Consider the following 21,658-nt stretch of genomic DNA (forward strand, 5'->3'; position numbering starts at 1 on the left):
ACTGTAACAGTACGCAACATCGAAGAGTATGGGGAACTAATGACAATGTCCCTTATTATATATTCTTTATTAACATTGTGTGTCATTATATTCCGCCTTCTAGCATAAAAATAAGGAGCATTTCTCAATCACACCAAATGGTTTTATACACTACCATGACCTTGACAATATGAATTGCAAGGGCATCCAGTAAATAAACCATATGCTAGACCATGATCGAATTTAATATTTTCTCCATCTCTCTAGATGGCCGGCACCAAGCGGCACCAACACCCACCCCCCTCTTTTGTCCATTCGGATTGGTGAGCACAGAGGTCCGCCGGCGCATGTGACTTCACATAAAGTAGTATGCAGAGAGAGCGGAGCAGAGAATACACTCGCTGCTAATAACCAGATAGCCTATTGTATTGGAGGTGAGCGCACCGTCAATGAGTTCGGGACAGTTCGGTTCATTTGATTATTTTCCTATTTTGAAAACCATTCTACCAAACAAACGTTTTGGCAAAGAAGACTGGATTTTACGCGAAAGCTTGCATGTGAAAAGAAGCTGAAAATCACAATTGAAGGAGAGGAGAATGGGTAATATTTAAGCTGATTAATAGTTCGGGCAATGCGTTAACGTTATTATTTTCATTCCCTGACAGCTTTAACCGTTGATGACACCAGTCTCAGATATTCTATTTTTCAACTTTCTACTCTGACTAATGATGACGACTAGTGGTGATGCGAGCTGAATTGGGAAACTGTGGACAAGGACCTCCGGCGCCAGTTTGACTCAATCACACTTTTACTGGAAAAATTGTTCCTCCTCATTTTTAGGGAGTGGTTCACCAAGGTAACCGACTTTCACTGACACCACAGGACGCATGATGTGTCCAAAACAAAGTCCATATTATGTTCAGTAAAGCAGTCTCCAAAAGGACTGCACAACCTTAGTGCAATGATATCTAGGGCAATATCCTCCTAGGACGGATCGAATAAGACAGAACGCCATGCGCAAACAAGAGTTCCAGTGGCTCCCCGAGTTCCATAAAGGAATACTAGAACTTCTCCATCCTGTCTTTCTAAAGTACTAACAGAACCAGACAACCGGGCCGCCAGGCTACCGACAGGATGCCGTCTGGTCTGCCGCCTGCCCAAGCCCTCTACATCGGGATGGAGGTGATTATCGCCGTGTCCTCTGTGATCGGGAACGTGATGGTGGTCTGGGCGGTACGGATAAACCGTTCTCTGCGGGACACCACCTTCTGTTTCATAGTGTCTCTGGCTTTGGCGGATATTGCGGTGGGGGCTTTGGTCATCCCGTTGGCCATCACCATCAGCATCGGGCTCAAAACGCACTTCTACAGCTGCCTGCTGGTCGCATGCACCGTGCTGGTGCTCACGCAGAGTTCCATCCTCGCCCTGCTGGCCATCGCTATCGACCGTTACCTGAGAGTCAAAATACCCATGAGGTAAAAAATGAGAGAAAGAGAAGGGATAGCCTTTATATTGGGCTTTTCTTATTGTCTCTGTTTGAAAGCTTTCGTTTTCCAAGGTCACCGGGTTTAACATCTGTCTCGTTTGTTTGTTGGCAATGGCATCTGAGATATTTTGTTATTTTGCTATTTTGTTGCCTGATTTCCTGAATAGGCTATTCAGCCTATTTATTATAGCTTAAACAATACAGCCTATTGACAGTTTTGCCAGACAGGCACAGTCAGCTCTCAGAAAGAGATACTAACACAGAGATACTTCACCCACAGACAGACCATACAGACATTGTTATGTTCAATACATAGCCAGTCTCAGTTGAGGTCAAGTCCATGTTCATCATAGTCAAGGTGAGATGTGTGTAGCATACCTGCTCTATTTGCCTTTGAGGGAATTTCATAGCTGTTGAATTCCACACCAGTTTTGAGGTATGCTCTCCTAAAGAGAGTTAAAACCTTACCATGTGTTGACCACCTAGTCATAGACTAGGCGCATAGGCGCAACATAGTAAACGTAAATACAGGACACTCAAATTAGTATTATACTGTTTGTTAAGTTTGGTATGGTTACACAATACAAAAGGTTACTTATAGGTGGTTAGTTGGGGTGAATGGGGAAGCATATAACGTGAACGTCTAGCAACCTGAAGGTTGCGTGTTCAAATCTCATCACGGGAAACTTTGGCATTTTTCCTAATTAGCAACTTTGCAACTACTTACTACTTTTGAGCTATTTTGCATGTTAGCTAACCGTTCCCCTAACCTTAACACTTTATCCTAACTCCTAATCCAAACCTTAACCATAACCTTAAACCATAGCCTAGCGCTAGCCACCTAGCTAACGTTAGCCACAATAAATTGGAAATCGTAACATATCATAGTTTTTAAAATTTGTAAAATATAATATTAATTCGTAACACATCATAAGAAATGGATAATCCACAAATAAATATATACAGTTCATTCGGAAAGTTTTCAGACCCCTTCCCTTTTTCCACATTTTGTTACATTACAGCCTTATTCTTAAATGGATTACATAAATGTTTTTCTCATCAATCTACACACAATACCCCATAATGACATCACAATACACCATAATGACATCACAATACACCATAATGACATCACAATACACCATAATGACATCACAATACACCATAATGACATCACAATACACCATAATGACATCACAATACACCATAATGACATCACAATACACCATAATGACATCACAATACCCCACAATGACATCACAATACCCCATAATGACATCACAATACCCTATAATGACAAAGCGAAAACTGTTTTTAGAAAAAGTATTTAGACCCTTTGCTATCAGACTTGAAATTGTGCTCAGGTGCATCCTGTTTTCAGTGATCATCCTTGAGATGTTTGTATACAACTTGATTGGAGTCCACCTGTGGTAAATTCAATTGATTAGACATGATTTGGAAAGGCACACACCTGTTCTATATAAGGTCCCACAGTTGACAGTGCATGTCAGAGCAAAAATCCAAGCCATGAGGTCGAAGGAATTGTCAAGAAGAGCTCAGAGACAGGATTGTGTTGAGGCACAGATCTGGGGAAGGGTACCAAAAAATGTCTGCAGCATTTAAGGTCCCCAAGAACACAGTGGCCTACATCATTCTAAAATGGAAGACGTTTGGAACCACCAAGTCTCTTTCTAGAGCTCGCCACCCAACCAAACTGACCAATCAGGAGAGAAAGGCCAGCGAGCTGACCAAGAACGTGATGGTCACTCTGGCAGAGCTCCAGAGTTCGTCTGTGGAGATGGAAGAACCTTCCAGAAGGACAACCATCTCTGCAGCACTCCACCAATTAGGCCTTTATGGTAGAGTGGCCAGATGGACCATTGCTCAGTAAAAGGCACATGACAGCCTGCTTGGAGTTTTCCAAACGGCACCTAAAGACTTTCAGACCATGAGAAACAAGATTATCTTGTCTGATGAACTCAAGATTGAACTCTTTGGCCTGAATGCCAAGTGTCACATCGGGAGGAAACCTGGCACCATCCCTTTGGTGAAGCATGGTGGTGGCAGCATCATGCTGTGAAGATGTTTTTCAGAGGCAGGGACTGGGAGATTAGTCAGCATCGAGGGAAAGATGAACAGAGCAAAGTACAGAGAGATCCTTGATGAAAATCTACTCCAGAGTGCTCAGACTGGGGCGAAGGTTCACCTTCCAACAGGACAACAACCCTAAGCACACAACCAAGACAATGCAGGAGTGGCTTCGGGACAAGTCTCTAAATGTCCTTGAATGGCCCAGGCAGAGCCTGGCCTTGAACCCGATTTAACACCTCTGGGGAGACCTGAAAATAGCTGTGCAGCGACGCTCCCCATCCAACCTGACAGAGCTTGAGCGGATCTACAGAGAAGAATGGGAGAAACTCCCCAAATACAGATGTGCCAAGCTTGTAGCGTCATACCCAAGAAGACTCGAGGCTGTAATCGCTGCCAAAGGTGCTTCAACAAAGTACTGAATAAAGGGTCTGAATACTTATGTAGATGTATTATTTCAGTTTTTTGTCTTTAATAAATTTGCATGTCATGTCATTATGGGGTATTGGGATGTCATTATGGGGTAGTGTGATGTCATTATGGGGTATTGTGATGTCATTATGGGGTAGTGTGATGTCATTATGGGGTAGTGTGATGTCATTATGGGGTATTGTGATGTCATTATGGGGTATTGTGTGTAGATTGATGAGGGAAAAAAAACGATTGAATCAATGTTAGAATAAGGCTGTAACGTAACAAAATGTGGAAAAAGTCAAGGGGTCTGAAAACAATCCTAATGCACTGTACCAAACATATCATACTAATTGGAGTGTCCCGGATGTACATGTACTATTGTTACTTCTACCCGAGTCCAGGTTGCTCACACATGTCCAATAGCTTACATGTGTAGAAGTAACAGTCAGATAAAATAAGAAATTCATTAAATTATCACGACACGTTCCATTTTTAATTATCTCTTAGGCTACGTGTAGGTGTTAGCAAGTCGGAATGTTCAGAACTCAATAGCCTCAGTGGCTTAGTTTGATAGGTTTAATTAAGAAGGTTTTTTATTTCATCTTTATTTAACCAGGTAGGCAAGTTGAGAACAAGTTCTCATTTACAATTGTGGCCTGGCCAAGATAATTTGATTTGAGTTTGACTGAATATTGAGGAAGATTCAATTGAGGAGAATTTGGGGAAAAGTTATTTTCTTAGTTGGTTTTCCAGGTTCGGGGGGAGATTAAATGGAATGCCTTGCTCAGTGGAACGAGCGATAAATCAGACATAAGATTGTTTTGACAAGCTCCATTTTTACAGAGCACTGAGCATTCATCTCAGACAGTAGCAGGGGTGATGACCAAATAACCAGTAGTAAAGAAAATACACAGAAAATATACATTTACACATCTTGTAGGGTTAATCAATGTGTTTGGAGAAATATGAGAGGTTTAGAGATATGATAGAGATATGATAGAGAAATGATATAGATATTATAGATATGATAAAGATATGATAGAGATATGATAAAGATATGATAGAGATATGATAGATATGATAAAGATTTGATAGAGATATGATAAAGATATGATAGAGATATGATAGAGATATGATAGACATGATAGAGATATGATAGAGATATGATAAAGATATGATAGAGATATGATAGACATGATAGAGATATGATAGATATGATAGACATGATAGAGATATGATAGATATGATAGACATGATAGAGATATGATAGTGATATGATAAAGATATGATAAAGATATGATAGAGATATGATAGTGATATGATAAAGATATGATAGAGATATGATAGACATGATAGAGATATGATAGATATGATAGACATGATAGAGATATGATAGTGATATGATAAAGATATGATAGAGATATGATAGAGATATGATATAGAAAAAACATACCACACACACTGGCATTCTTGTTCACTCGAGAATACTTAACGAACTGTCTCGTGCCAGAAACATTGGTATAAGTTACCCATTCATCCCCACTGGGCAAAAAAATTGTTAAATCAACGTTGTTTGCACGTCATTTCAAACCAAAAAATCTATGTGAATGTTGAATCAATATGGGGAAATTATTGGATTTGAAAAAAGTAATCAACGTAAGGGCATTTCATATAAATGTTAACCTGGCTGCATTTGAGATCCTTTACAACAACAACAAAAAACATGATTTGCAAAGCATGGCTGTAAAAGGAAGCTACAGTTAGTTTGCCATTGAACGCATAATTGATCAATGTGATTATTGTGGTTGGTTGGCTGATCTGAAGATGTCTCAGGCTGCCACCCTGCCCGGGACTCTGAAGTTAACATAGGATGCATCCAAAATACCATCCTATTCCTTATGGGTCCTGGTCAAAAATAGTCAATTATAATGGGGAATAGGGTGCCATCTGGGCCACTCCTCATTTATTAGAGGAGTTGATAGTGAAAGGGTCCATTTAGTCAACAAAGGTTGCCGGAAATATTGCCCTGCATATGAATGCACAGGGAAACATTAAACGTACAGATCAATGAAAGGAATTATTGAAGAGCTATTCCAGAAGCAACGTCTACTGGATCATTTATACGCACTTAAGGAAGATAGCCTAAGCACTCATTGACCGACTGCTTCTTAGGAGATTGATGGTCTGTGAATGTGTGTGTGTGTCCTCAGTGACATTATGAGACTGGTGTGTGTGTGCGTGTGAATACGCACATACTGTATGTGTGTGCGCTTGCGTATGTGTCTATGTTTGCGCCTGTGTGTGTGTGACATTGAGTGGCAGCGAGTGTTTTATATCCTGGCAGCCCTGTGGCAGATTACTCAGTGGGTTCTCCTTCCAGCTTCCTGTGAGAGACCATTTATCCTCAGAAGTGTATGCATCACACCACCCACTGTGTGTGTGTGTGTGTGTGTGTGTGTGTGTGTGTGTGTGAGAGAGAGAGAGAGAGAAAGCGAGAGGGAGGGAGAGTACGTGAGAGAGAGTATGTGTGAGAGAGAGGGAGAATGTGTGAGAGAGAGAGCGGATGTGTGAAAGAGAGAGAGAGGGAGAGGAGAGAGTGTGTGTGTGAGAGAGAGAGAGCGAGAGAGAGTAGGAGAGAGAGGGAGCGAGAGAGAATGTGTGTGTGTGAGAGAGAGAGAGAGAGAGTGTGTGTGTGTGAGTGAAAGAGAGAGAGAATGTGTGTGTGTGAGAGAGAGAGAGAGCGAGAGAGAGCGAGAGAGCGAGAGAGAGAGAGAGAAAAAGCGAGAGAGAAAAAGCGAGAGGGAGGGAGAGTACGTGAGAGAGAGAGCGAATGTGTGAAAGAGAGAAAGAGGGAGAGGAGAGAGTGTGTGTGTGTGAGAGAGAGAGCGAGAGAGAGGGAGAGAGCGAGAGAGAATGTGTGTGTGTGAGAGAGAGAGAGAGAGAGAGAGAGAGAGAGAAAGAGTGTGTGTGTGAGTGAGTGAGTGAGTGAGTGAGTGAGTGAGTGAAAGAGAGAGAGAGAGAAAGAGAGTGTGTGTGAGTGTGTGAGTGAGTGAGTGAAAGAGAGAGAGAGAGAGAGAATGTGTGAGAGAGAAAGAGACAGAGAGAGAGAGAGAGAGAGAGAGAGAGAGAGAATGTGTGAGAGAGAAAGAGACAGAGACAGAGAGAGGGAAAGAGACCGGAAGGGGAGAGAATGTGTAGAGAGTCAGTAGGGTTGGCAAAGAGACAGCAAAAAAGTATGTGTTTCTGTGAGTGTGTGTTAAAGATTTGTGGGTATATGTAGGTTTCTCTTGAGATTATTTACTTGTTGTCTGAGGGTGTGTGTGTGTTGTACTTTCACACCTCAGAGAAGCAACTCCTTTAGCAAACTCACCCTAACCAAAGATGTCTAACAGCAATGCTTCCTCTGCTCTGGTGTGTGAGCAGAGCACATCAGTTCATTCCTCTTGTATCGTGACTCAGCGATGACCTTCAAAAGGAGGAAAGAATCCCAGATTTGAATCATAAACTTGGATGTAATTCAAAAGTTTGACGGAGTTGTAGACAGTCCAGTGAGGTACCGACATACTGTACCATGGACTGTAGAACACGGTGGACACAAGCCAATCGCAGTGATTCTTTTCTCGGAACATTAGTCAGTCAGCCAAGATTTGGAGCTTGTTGGATATACTCTCATATCCTGCAGTGGTGCGTGGATCACAAAGCACAAGTAGCACAAGTAGCACAAGTAGCACAAGCACATCCATGCAAAAAGCACAAGTAGCACAAGTAGCACAAGTAGCACAAGCACATCCATGCAAAAAGCACAAGTAGCACAAGTAGCACAAGTAGCACAAGCACATCCATGCAAAAAGCACAAGTAGCACAAGCACATCCATGCAAAAAGCACAAGTAGCACAAGCACATCCATGCAAAAAGCACAAGTAGCACAAGCACATCCATGCAAAAAGCATAAGTAGCGCAAGCACATCCATGCAAAAAGCACAAGTAGCACAAGCACATCCATGCAAAAAGCACAAGTAGCACAAGCACATCCATGCAAAAAGCACAAGTAGCACAAGCACATCCATGCAAAAAGCACAAGTAGCACAAGCACATCCATGCAAAAAGCACAAGTAGCACAAGCACATCCATGCAAAAAGCACAAGTAGCACAAGCACATCCATGCAAAAAGCACAAGTAGCACAAGCACATCCATGCAAAAAGCACAAGCACATCCATGGCTAATTTAGGAAATTGTCCATTTTAGCTAGCTAGCCACCGGAGGACAACACAAGGGAGATGCAACAGTTTAAGTTGTTTCTGTCGATAACGTATGATCTTAATGCGATTTGATAGGAGTGACGCCAAAATCCAAGCTGGCTTCCCTTTACACTTTTTTTGCTGCGCCAGGACCAATCACAGTTGAGCACACTCAGTTTAGCTCAATGCTGATTGGCAAATTTGTATACTTTTTTTTTTTTATCAAGGGAGGTCAAAGGGTACTTGGCTTGCCTTGCATTCAATGGTACGGGCGGCAACAATGGCATACTCGTTTGGACCAGACAGCATTAGATAGATGGTCTACACGTAGATCTACACAGATCATGTAAATGGGAACAAAAAAATGATGTAATGGGAACAAAAATACAATGTAAATGGGAACTAAAATATCATGTAAATGGGAACTAAAAAATTATGTAATGGGAACTAAAAGAGGTACAGCTCAGTCAGTATACACTAACACCTCCCCCATTTTTTGTCTCCTGTCTCCATAGCTACAAGCGCGTGGTGACTCCGCGGCGCGCGGGTACGGCGGTGGTGGTGTGTTGGATGGTTGCCATCGTAGTCGGCTTGACGCCCATGCTGGGCTGGAACAACCTGCAGCGTCTCCGTGACAACGGATCCCTGGTGACCACGGACCTCTTAGTGACGTGTCAGTTTGAGACCGTCATCAGCATGGACTACATGGTTTACTTCAACTTCTTCAGCTGGGTGCTGCCGCCCCTCATCCTCATGCTGCTCATCTATGCTGAGATCTTTTACATGATACACCGGCAGCTCAACAAGAAGGTGACTGTCTACAATCTACAATAAACAGCCCTGTTAAAGATGACGCTCATTAAGTTGAAACAATGGTGACGGCAACGTTCAGTCTGGTTCAACCAGGCTATAGAATCAGATGATCCACTGGCAGCTTGACAAGGAGCATAGCCTGGTCCCAGATCTGTTTGTTCGATCTTGACAACTCCTAGGGTCATTGTCACATGGCATTAACTAAAGGAGTTGAAAAGACAGCACAAACAGACCTGGGACCAGGATGAAGGTCACTATGAAGGTCACTTGTCTAGACTAGACTAGAGTCAGATGAATAGGACAGAATGAACTGAGTGTGTTTGATAAGCATAGCAGAGGTAGAAGGAGGTGGAGGGCATTAGAGGGAGGTGGAGGGACTTGGAGGGAGGTGGAGGGAGGTAGAGGGAGGTAGAAGGAGGTGGAGGGAGGTAGAGGGAGGTGGAGGGAGGTAGAGGAAGGTGGAGGGAGGTAGAGGGAGTTAGAAGGAGGTGGAGGGCATTAGAGGGAGGTGGAGGGAGGTAGAGGGAGGTAGAAGGAGGTGGAGGGCATTAGAGGGAGGTGGAGGGAGGTAGAAGGAGGTGGAGGGAGGTAGAGGGCATTAGAGGGAGGTGGAGGGCATTAGAGGGAGGTGGAGGGAGGTAGAGGGAGGTAGAAGCAGGTGGAGGGCATTAGAGGGAGGTGGAGGGCATTAGAGGGAGGTAGAGGGAGGTGGAGGGCATTAGAGGGAGGTGGAGGGCATTAGAGAGAGGTGGAGGGAGGTAGAGGGAGGTGGAGGGCATTCGAGGGAGGTAGAAGGAGATGGAGGGCATTAGAGGGAGGTGGAGGGAGGTGGATCAAGGTAGAGGGAGGTGGAGGGAGGTAGAGGGAGGTGGAGGGCGGTAGAAGGAGGTGGAGGGCATTAGAGGGAGGTGGAGGGAGGGAGAGGGAGGTGGAGGGAGGTAGAAGGAGGTGGAGGGCATTAGAGCGAGGTAGAGGGAGGTGGAGGGCATTAGAGGGAGGTGGAGGGCATTAGAGGGAGGTGGAGGGAGGTGGGGGGCATTAGAGGGAGGTGGAGGGAGGTAAAGGGAGGTGGAGGGCATTAGAGGGAGGGAGAGGGAGGTAGAGGGAGGTGGAGGGCATTAGACGGAGGTGGAGGGAGGTAGAGGGAGGTGGAGGGCATTAGAGGGAGGTAGAGGGAGGTGGAGGGAGGTGGAGGGCATTAGAGGGAGGTGGAAGGCATTAGAGGGAGGTAGAGGGAGGTGGAGGGCATTAGAGGGAGGTGGAGGGCATTAGACGGAGGTGGAGGGAGGTAGAGGGAGGTGGAGGGCATTAGAGGGAGGTCGAGGGAGGTGGAGGGCATTAGACGGAGGTGGAGGGAGGTAGAGGGAGGTGGAGGGCATTAGAGGGAGGTAGAGGGAGGTGGAGGGCATTAGACGGAGGTGGAGGGCATTAGAGGGAGGTGGAGGGAGGTAGAGGGAGGTGGAGGGCATTAGAGGGAGGTGGAGGGCATTAGAGGGAGGTGGAGGGAGGTGAAGGGCATTAGAGGGTGGTGGAGGGAGGTAGAGGGAGGTGGAGGGCATTAGAGGGTGGTGGAGGGAGGTAGAGGGAGGTGAAGGGCATTAGAGGGTGGTGGAGGAAGGTAGAGGGAGGTGGAGGGCATTAGAGGGTGGTGGAGGGAGGTAGAGGGAGGTGGAGGGCGATGAAAGGAGTTGGAGGGAGGAGGAGTGAGTTAGAGGGAGTTGATGGAGGGAGGAAGGCAGAGGTAGGTAGAGGGAGGTGGAGGGAGGTAGAGGGTGGTGGAGGGAGGTAGAGGGCATTAGAGGGGGGTGGAGGGAGGTGGAGGGCATTAGAGGGTGGTGGAGGGAGGTAGAGGGAGGTGGAGGGCGATGAAAGGAGTTGGAGGGAGGAGGAGTGAGTTAGAGGGAGTTGATGGAGGGAGGAAGGCGGAGGCAGACAGAGGGAGGTGGAAGGCAGTGGAGGAGTTTACATTTGATGTAGAAATCAGCAGTCCTGTGGCACGCACCAGAACGGTAACAGAACAGGTTATCCCCCTCAGGGCTGACAGCATAGACAGACATTATTGAGCAGAGTTGCTGATTGTCGGCTGAAATGACAGGTTTTTCAAATCAAGTGGCAACTCACTCCACCCAGGACACACTGCTGTGCAAATGAAACACACTTAGAATACAATACAATGGAATAGAATAAGTTAGTTTTTTTTACCAGAGATAACATTGGTTAACTTGTAAGAATGCATTACAGAAATGTATAATGCTCTAAAGTTTTCCAAAAGACCAACCTCTGAATCTGAAGTCTAAATCTCCTTCCTCTTCTCCCTCCTATCCCAGGTGACGGCGAGCCACACGGACCCAAGCCGTTACTATGGGAAGGAACTTAAACTAGCCAAGTCCCTGGCCCTGGTCCTCTTCCTGTTTGCCATCAGCTGGCTTCCTCTACACATCCTCAACTGTATCACGCTGTTCTGTCCGGACTGTAAAAAGCCCATATTCCTTATCTACATCGCCATCCTGCTCACGCACGGCAACTCTGCCGTCAACCCAATCGTCTACGCATTCCGCATCAAGAAATTCCGGAATGCGTTCCGTAAGATCTGGGAGCAGTATGTGCTGTGTAGGGACCCGGTGGGCAAGCTGCCCCAGAGAGGAAGTCAGAGGGGCCAGAGTGGAGTGGAGAGGAGGCTGAGGGCGAATGATGACGACGATGACGTCTGATCTGGTGATGAAGATGTCGGGATGTGAAGACACTGGATTATTAGTTCAGACGGATGTACATGAGAACGGTTTCTATGTTGATTTGCCTGCTGGTTAGAGAAAGATGTGGAGGTGGTGGGAGGGACCCTAACCTCAGTTTGACCCCACACAGTGAGGGCGTTCTTGAAAGGAATGTTACAGACTGAGTGTTGAAATGTTACCTCACACAAGGTGGACTGGATTGGCTGAACTATCCACTAGGTTACCTAGGTGACTAAGTTCTGACACCATTGGTTATCTGATCTCTCTTCATTCTAGAATGCAGCAGAATGTCGTCACTCCTATATGACATTATCTGACCTGACGTAAGACAATGCAACTGAACAGAACAATGGCGTCATCAGGTCACCATGGTGATTAGGATTCCGAATTAAAAGGAATGTCAGAACTACTAACAATGACTAACCATCTCCTATTGGCTTAGGGAACAATCATGTCCTATGGGCCAAAGGGCTTCCAGAAGGTACCGATAGGAACTTTTTTAACTCAATCACTAAGTGTTCGTTAGTAGCACATAATAAACACTGCGCTACTTTTAAACATGACCCACATAGTCTCTGGTCAAAAGTAGTGCACTATTAGGGTGCCACTTAAGATGCACCCTATGACTACAGTATCAGTGTCAGATGGTTGGAGGGCAGGGCTTCTCCATCTATACGGACAACCTCACATGATCGCAAAGCTAAATCTCTCTCTCATTCTGTATAAGGAAGAGAAAAAGCTCATTCCTCCGATACTGAAATAAAATATTCCATAACCTTACGCACCACAGGGCACTGTGGGTCAGAAGCAGAGCCATATAGGCCTACTTTACATACATGTACAACTCTGGACAGAAGGACAAAGAGAGGGTTGTTTTGAAATTAAGAGTTCATTTCCAAAAATGCGATATCCACCAATTTTTCACAGTTGTGTTGTGTTTTCATCTGAAATGATTGCTTATGGGTACCTTCATGTGTGTCTGTGTGTGTTTGTGTGTGTGTGTAACATCAGAATTTTAATTCATAGATTTTAGATGTGAATTAAATGGTGTGTTTTTTTTTCAAAACACTATATGTCCATTGTTTAGCTGTAATGGAATGTTTGTATCCTGTATATTTGACTGTGACATGTGGTTGTCTCGCCTAATTAGCTTAATATGAATGCACTAACTGTAAATCACTCTGGAGCATCTGCAAAATAATTAAAATATCTCATGTAAATGTTTTACATACAGATCTCATATTACTGTATGAATTATAAAAATGATGTATAATTTGTATAGTTCTTTATTAAAAATGTAGTTATTAGTTACATTAGACTGTGTAAAACCTATCAGTACCACTTATTTCTCTGAGAGTGAGGCGGATATATATATCCATTTTGCAAAAAAAGTGTGTATTTTTGTCTCAACCCCATGCCGTGATTAGTGAGAAAAAAACTCTCTCCCTTTCATAAGTAATTTAAACAATAAAATACCAACATTTCTGAAAACAGATATATACTAAAACAATTGGAGTTCTGGTGTTTTGGAAATAAACTCTTCTCTTTCTAATCTAGCCTGCACTCACTTTTCTATTTCGCTTCAGATATTGTAATATGTGACGTTTAATATTTCTTTATTTTTATTTCACCATTATTTTTATTTATTTATTTTTACCCATTTTTCGCCCCAATTTCGTGGTCTCCAATTGTTTTAGTAGCTACTACTATCTTGTCTCATCGCTACAACTCACGTACGGGCTCGGGAGAGACGAAGGTTGAAAGTCACGCGTCCTCCGATACACAACCCAACCAAGCCGCACTGCTTCTTAACACAGCGCGCATCCAACCCGGAGTCTGGAAGGAGAGCTTACAGTCTAACCAGACACCTAGGTATTTGTAGTTGTCCACATATTCTAAGTCAGAGCCATCCAGAGTAGTGATGGACAGGCGGGCAGGTGCAGGCAGCGATCGGTTGAAGAGCATGCATTTAGTTTTACTTGTATTTAAGAGCAATTGGAGGCCACGGAAAGAGAGTTGTATGGCATTGAAGCTCGCCTGGAGGGTTGTTAACACAGTGTCCAAAGAAGGGCCAAAAGTATACAGAATGGTGTCGTCTGCGTAGAGGTGGATCAGAGACTCACCAGCAGCAAGAGCGACATCATTGATGTATACAGAGAAGAGAGTCGGTCCAACAATTGAACCCTGTGGCACCCCCATAGAGACTGCCAGAGGTCCGGACAACAGGCCCTCCGATTTGACACACTGAACTCTATCAGAGAAGTAGTTGGTGAACCAGGCGAGGCAATCATTTGAGAAACCAAGGCTATCGAGTCTGCCGATGAGAATGTGGTGATTGACAGAGTCGAAAGCCTTGGCCAGGTCAATGAATACGTCTGCACAGTATTGTTTCTTATCGATGGCGGTTAAGACATCGTTTAGGACCTTGAGCGTGGCACCCATGACCAGCTCTGAAACCAGATTGCATAGTGGAGAAGGTATGGTGGGATTCAAAATGGTCGGTAATCTGTTTGTTGACTTGGCTTTCGAAGAACTTAGAAAGGCAGGGTAGGATAGATATAGGTCTGTAGCAGTTTGGGTCAAGGGTGTCCCCCCCCTTTGAAGATGGGGATGACCGCAGCTGCTTTCCAATCTTTGGGAATCTCAAACGACACGAAAGAGAGGTTGAACAGGCTAGTAATAGGGGTGACAACAATTTCGGCAGATCATTTTAGAAAGAAAGGTTCCAGAGTGTCTAGCCCGGCTGATTTGTAGGGGTCCAGATGTTGCAGCTCTTTCAGAACATCAGCTGACTCGATTTGGGAGAAGGAGAAATGGGAAATGCTTGGGCGAGTTGCTGTGGGGGGTGCAGTGCTGTTGACCGGGGTATGGGTAGCCTGGTGGAAAGCATGGCCAGCCGTAGAAAAATGCTGGTTGATATTCTCAATTATAGTGGATTTATCGGTGGTGACAGTGTTTCCTATCTTCAGTGCAGTGGGCAGCTGGGAGGAGGTATTCTTATTCTCCATGGACTTTACAGTGTCCCAGAACTTTTTCTCTGCTTGAAAAAGCTAGCCTTGGCTTTTCTAACTGCCTGTGTATATTGGTTTCTATCTTCGCTGAAAAGTTGCATATCACGGAGGCTGTTCGATGCTAATGTAGAACGCCATAGGATGTTTTTGTGTTGGTTAAGGGCAGTCAGGTCTGGAGAGAACCATAGGCTATATCTGTTCCTGGTTCTAAATTTCTTGAATGGGGCATGCTTATTTAAGATGGTGAGGAATGAATTTAAAAAAAAATACCAGGCATCCTCTACTGACGGGATGAGATCACTATCAGAGGTGTATTTAGAGGGCAAGTTGGTTAGGATGATATCTATGAGGTTGCCCGTGTTTACGGCTTTGGGGTGGTACCTGGTAGGTTCATTGATCATTTGTGTGAGATTGAGGGCATCAAGCTTAGATTGTAGGATTGCTGGGGTGTTAATCATGTTCCAGTTTAGGTCGCCTAGCAGCACGAGCTCTGAAGATAGATGGGGGGCAATCAGTTCACATATGGAGTCCAGAGCACAGCTGGGGGCAGAGGGTGGTCTATGTCAGGCGGCAACGGTTAGGGACTTGTTTTTTAGAGAGGTGGATTTTTAAAAGAAGAAGTTCAAATTGTTTGGGTAGAGACCTAGATAGTAGGACAGAACTCTGCAGGCTATCTTTGCAGTAGATAGCCGCCCCCTTTGGCCGTTCTATCTTGTCTGAAAATGTTGTAGTTAGGGATAAAGATTTCAGAATTTTTGGTGGTCTTCCTAAGCCAGGATTCAGACATGGCTAGAACATCTGGGTTGGCAGAGTGTGCTAAAGCAGTGAATAAAACAAACTTAGGGAGGAGGCTTCTAATGTTAACATGCATGAAACCAAGACTATTACGGTTACAGAAGTCATCAAAAGAGAACACCTGGGGAATAGGAGTGGAGCTAGGCACTGCAGGGCCTGGATTCAGCTCTACATCAGCAGAGGAACAGAGAAGGAGTAGGATAAGGGTACGGCTAAAAGCTATGAGAATTGGTCATCTGGAACAGAGAGTAAAAGGAGGTATCTGGGGGCGATAAAATAGCTTCAAGGTATAATGTACAGACAAAGGTATGGTAGGATGTGAATACAGTGGAGGTAAACCTAGGTATTGAGTGATGATGAGAGAGATATTGTCTCTAGAAACATCATTGAAACCAGGTGATGGCATCGCATGTGTGGGTGGTGGAACTGAAAGGTTGGATAAGGTATAATGAGCAGGGCTAGAGGCTCTACAGTGAAATAAGCCAATAAACACTAACCAGAACAGCAATGGACAAGGCATATTGACATTAATGAAAGGCATGCTTAGTCGAGTGATCATAAGGGTCCAGTGAGTAGTGAGGTTGGTTGGGGTTATGGTGATTTAGACAGCTAGCCGGGCCATCGGTAGCAAGCTAGCATAGGATGTCTGTTTTTAGCCACTTCGTGCATTTCCGTCGGTAGATTAGTGTGGTTCCTTGTGGGATCAATCCAATTGGCAAAATAGATAGTTATAGTGACCCAAGAAAAATTGGCCGATAGACCTATTCAGATAGCAGTCGATAAGACAGCTAACGATTAGCGGGCTGCAGATGGGCGTTCAGGTTACGTCGCGACGGAGGGGCCAGTTGGATAACTCCCTCGGGCAGACAACGTCGGTAGTCCAGTCGTGAAGGCCCGGTGGGGCTCCGCATCGGCAGTAAAATGGGTCCGGATAGGTGATTGTAGCCCAGGAGTGGCTGATGGAACTCTTCAGCTGGCTAGCTCCGGAATAATTGATGTTTGCTCCGTGATCGACGTAAGCCAATAGTCACACGGATAGCAGCTAGCTAGCTGCGAGATCCAGGTGTAAATGTCCAGAGCTTGCGGTTGAAATCCGGGGATATGGAGAGAAAAAATAGGTTGGGTATGTTCTGGTCTGAGTCGTGTTGTACAAAACTGCCGATAGCTTTTCGAGCTAAAGGATAGCTGATGACCACAAACCGTGGTGAGCTGAATACTAACGTTAGCCAGTAAACAGGCTAGCTTCTGGCTAGTTTCTATTGTGGATTTCAGATTTGACGTAAATAATACTTTTTTCTTTTAGTTGGTGAGGCGGGTTACAGGAGAGTGTTTTGAAGTTGAGTTTTTGGAAAATAAAATATTTTAATTATATGCGAAGAAAGGAGTACATAAATATAAAAGACGAGGACAAAGGACGTCTGACTGCTATGTCATCTTGGGTAATAAGTATAATCATAAATATAATGGTAAATGCAGCGATCAGGCTGGTTCAACCAGGCTAGGTTATGAAGGTGAATTGGGACAAAACTCAACTGTTTTGACCAGGTAAAATGTCACCAACCTGAATCAAGTGTCCTCCCTTTTCCATTTATCCAGGCTGCATCACATACGGCCGTGATTGGGTGTCCCATAGGGCGGCGTACAATTGGCCAAGCGTTGTCCGGGTTTGGCCTGGGTAGGCCGTCATTGTAAATAAGAATTTGTTCATAACTGACTAAATAATAAAAAATAAAAATACATTTACAGGAAGGGCATGTCTGGGTGATGCCAAGGTTCCCCTTGCAGGGCTTTCGCCTATAGGGCTACATTTTTATGGAATGGTCTGCCTATCCATGTGAGAGACGCAGACTCGGTCTTGACCTTTAAGCCTTTATTGAAGACTCATCTTGCCAGTAGGTCTTATGATTGAGTGTAGTCTGGCCCAGGAGTGTGAAGGTGAACGGAAAGGCACTGGAGCGACAAATCACCCTTGCTGTCTCTGCCTGGCTGGTTCCCCTCTCTCCACTGGGATTCTCTACCTCTAACCCTATTACAGGGGCTGAGTCACTGGCTTACTGATGCTCTTCCCTAGAAGGGGTGCGTCACTTGAGTGGGTTGAGTCTCTGGCGTGATCTTCTTGTCCGGGTTGGCGCCCCTATTGGGTTTGTGCCGTGGGGGAGATCTTCATGGGCTATACTCGGCCTTGTCTCAGGGTAGTAAGTTGGTGGTTGAAAATATCCCTCTAGTGGTGTGGGGGCTGTGCTTTGGAAAAGTGGATGTAGTTATGTCCTGCCTGGTTGGCCGTCTGGGGTATAGTCGGACGGGGCCACTGTGTCTCCCGACCCCTCCTGTCTCAGCCTTCAGTTATTATGCTGGGTCAGTCTGTTATATCTGGAGTATTTCTTCTGTCTTATCCGGTGTCCTGTGTGAATTTAAGTATGATCCCTCTAATTCTCTCTCTCTTTCTCGAGAGAGAGCCCTAGGACCATGCCTCAGAACTACCTGGCCTGATGACTCCTTGCTGTCCCCAGCCCACCTGGTCGTGCTGTTGCTCCAGTTTCAACTGTTCTGCCTGCGACTATGGAACCCTGATCTGTTCACCGGACGTGCAACCTTGTCCCGGACCTGATGTTTTTAACTCTGTCTCTACAGCACCTGCTGTCTCTAACTCTGAAAGCTCCGCTATGAAAAGCCAACTGATATTTACTCCTGAGGTGCTGACCTGTTGCACCCTCTACAACCACTGTGATTATTATTATTTGACCCTGCTGGTCATCTATAAACGCTTGAACATCTTGGCCATGTACTGTTATAATCTCCACCTGGCACAGCCAGAAGAGGACTGGCCACCCCTCAGAGCCTTTTATTTTTTATTTAACCTTTATTTAACCAGGTAGGCTAGTTGAGAACAAGTTCTCATTTACAACTGCGACCTGGCCAAGATAAAGCAAAGCAGTGTGACACAGACAACAACACAGGGTTACACATGGAGTAAACAATAAACAAGTCAATGACACAGTAGAAAAAAGAAAGTCTATATATAGTGTGTGCAAAAGGCATGAGGAGGTAGGCAATAAATAAGCCATAAGAGCGAATAGTTACAATTTAGCAGAGTGATAAATGAGCAGATGATGATGTGCAAGTAGAGATACTGGTGTGCAAAAGAGCAGAAAAGTTAATAAAATAAAAACATATGAGGTAGGTAGATTGGGTGGGCTATTTACAGGTGGACTATGTACAGCTGCAGCGATCGGTTAGCTGCTCAGATAGTTGATGTTTAAAGTTGGTTAGGGAAATAAAAGTCTCCAACTTCAGTGATTTTTGCAATTCGTTGCAGCCACTGGCAGCAGAGAACTGGAAGGAAAGGCGGCCAAATGAGGTGTAGGCTTTGGGAATGATCAGTGAGATATACCTGCTGGAACGTGTGCTACGGGTGGGTGTTGTTATCGTGACAGGTGAGCTGAGATAAGGCGGAGCTTTACCTAGCATAGACTTATAGATGACCTGGAGACAGTGGTTCTGGCGACGAATATGTAGCAAGGGCCAGCCTTGATTTTGGATTGGAGATGTTTAATATGAGTCTGGAAGGAGAGTTTACAGTCTAACCAGACACCTAGGTATTTATAGTTGTCCACATATTCTAGGTCGGATCCGTCCAGGGTGGTGATGCTAGTCGGGCGGGCGGGTGCGAGCAGCGAACGGTTGAAAAGCATGCATTTGGTTTTACTAGCGTTTAAGAGCAGTTGGAGGCCACGGAAGGAGTGTTGTATGGCATTGAACCTCATTTGGAGGTTAGTTAGCACAGTGTCCAAGGAAGGGCCAGAAGTATACCTCGTCTGCGTAGAGGTGGATCAGGGAATCGCCCGCAGCAAGAGCGACATCATTTATATATACAGAGAAAAGAGTCGGCCCGAGAGTTGAACCCTGTGGTACCCCCATAGAGACTGCCAGAGGTCCGGACAACATGCCCTCCGATTTTACACACTGAAACCAGGCAAGGCAGTCATTAGAAAAATAGAGGCTATTGAGACTGCCGATAAGAACACGGTGATTGACAGAGTCGAAAGCCTTGGCCAGGTCGATGAAGACGGCTGCACTGTACTGTCTTTTATCGGTGGCGGTTATGATATCGTTTAGGACCTTGAGCGTGGCTGAGGTGCACCCGTGACCGGCTCGGAAACCGGATTTCACAGAGGAGAAGGCACGGTGGGATTCGAAATGGTCAGTGATCTGTTTATTAACTTGGCTTTACAGATGTAGATTGACTGTAGATCCAGATTGGATTAGAATCAGGCCGGTGACGTTCCTCCTAGTTCACTCTAAAAAAAAATTATAATAAAAGATTTAGAGATGAGTTAACTACCACCATAGCTGCATCCATTATTTAGTTTTGCCCTAGACAAAACATAATAGACTTGTATGAGCTACGAACTAATTTGCTAATCCGATTTGTAGGCTAACGTTAGCTAGCCCGCCTCCTTAGCATTATCAAATGATAACGTTACATAACCAGCAGTATCTTGACAATAAACTTGTATGAGTTACAACCAAACTAAATTGTAATGCGGTAGATAACGTTAGCTAAAACATTAGCTACCCTGCCTCGCTAGCTAACCTTAGCTTGCTTGTCCCAGTTTATTGAAAATATTGTTTCATTTTTTTAAATTAAATTTGAAATTACAATACAATAACAAAACAATATATACCAGACATCACTACACGCAGAGTTGGGTAGGTTACTTTTTAAATAATAATAAAAGTAATCCGTTAGTTACTAGTTACCTGTCAAATTGTAATCGGTAACGTTACTTTTGGATTACGCAAACTCAGTAACTTAATGTAATTACATTCAGTACATTTTTTGATTACTTTCCCCTTAAGAGGCATTAGAAGAAGACAAACATCTATTTTACCAATTGAACCTAATGCAGGATAAGTAACCTATTGCAGGATAAGTAAATGTTAATGTTTACATAGCTGGCCATATATGGATGTTACATGTTACTTTATGGGTTGGTTATGTAGGCTTCTTTTTAACCCATCACTTTCTATTACATATAATACGATTACATGATATCTTTACATTAATATATATAATTTCTAAATCCAAAAATTGATGTAGCAACTACAGATTGCCCCTTTAAGTCTATCAAAAGTGTGCGAGTTTGAACATGTGTCCATTTGGCCTATGGATTTATTTATTTTATCAGCATGAATTAGATTGAGCAATAAAATACCAATTTTTATTCCATAGGCTGGGATCCACACTATGCAGCTGTTATTCCATAGGCTGGGATCCACACTATGCATCTGTTATTCTATAGGCTGGGATCCACACTATGCATCTGTTATTCCATAGGCTGGGATCCCCACTATGCATCTGTTATTCTATAGGCTGGGATCTGCACTATACAGCTGCTATTATATAGGCTGGGATCTGCACTATACAGCTGTTATTCTATAGGCTGGGATCTGCACTATGCAGCTGTTATTCTATAGGCTGGGATCCCCACTATGCAGCTGTTATTCTATAGGCTGGGATCCCCACTATGCAGCTGTTATTCTATAGGCTGGGATCCCCACTATACAGCTGTTATTCTATAGGCTGGGATCCCCACTATGCAGCTGTTATTCTATAGGCTGGGATCCACACTATGCAGCTGTTATTCCATAGGCTGGGATCCACACTATACAGCTGTTATTCTATAGGCTGGGATCCACACTATACAGCTGTTATTCTATAGGCTGGGATCCACACTATGCAGCTGTTATTCCATAGGCTGGGATCTGCACTATGCAGCTGTTGGAAGAAAGCATAATCACTGGCTGTCCACTGGTTTGAAAAAAAAATGATTGACAGGCACCTTAAACTTCTTGAATTCAACTATTATTGGGTTCAAACATACATTTACATTTGTGAACAGCCATCCACAACAACCACAGTCCGTAAGGCATAAATAACTAAACGAGACAGCAGCAGTGTGATTCACATCAATGCGCTATGTACATATCAATAATAAGTGATATCCGTATCGCCGTAGACGACACCACTGCTGTCATCCTTACCTCCAAGCGTTTATTCAAATTTGATCATCTTTGGATGCCTACAGCAGTCTCACCAT

At 44.4% G+C, this 21,658-nt stretch overlaps 1 protein-coding gene across 1 annotated transcript; it reads left to right on the forward strand.

The window, feature by feature from the left end:
- The first annotated feature begins 288 nt into the window (after positions 1-288).
- On the forward strand, positions 289-13,303 carry LOC110494753 (adenosine receptor A1). The gene is made up of 3 exons (XM_021570083.3): positions 289-1,454; positions 8,722-9,016; positions 11,347-13,303. Exons 1-3 carry the CDS (start codon positions 1,114-1,116, stop codon positions 11,728-11,730), a joined length of 1,020 nt encoding a protein of 339 aa, XP_021425758.2. The 5' UTR covers positions 289-1,113; the 3' UTR covers positions 11,731-13,303.
- Positions 13,304-21,658: the final 8,355 nt, after the last annotated feature.

The sequence above is a fragment of the Oncorhynchus mykiss genome, chromosome 17 (genome assembly GCF_057628025.1).
Source record: "Oncorhynchus mykiss isolate SJ-2025 chromosome 17, ASM5762802v1, whole genome shotgun sequence".
NCBI classification, from domain to species: Eukaryota; Metazoa; Chordata; class Actinopteri; order Salmoniformes; family Salmonidae; genus Oncorhynchus; species Oncorhynchus mykiss.

Excerpts from the sequence above, each read along its gene's own strand:
- LOC110494753 (XM_021570083.3), top strand. The coding sequence starts at position 1,114 with ATGCCGTCTGGTCTGCCGCCTGCCCAAGCCCTCTACATCGGGATGGAG. Across the intron at positions 1,455-8,721 it reads AGAGTCAAAATACCCATGAG|CTACAAGCGCGTGGTGACTC; the intron begins GTAAAAAATGAG and ends CTGTCTCCATAG. Across the intron at positions 9,017-11,346 it reads ACCGGCAGCTCAACAAGAAG|GTGACGGCGAGCCACACGGA; the intron begins GTGACTGTCTAC and ends CTCCTATCCCAG.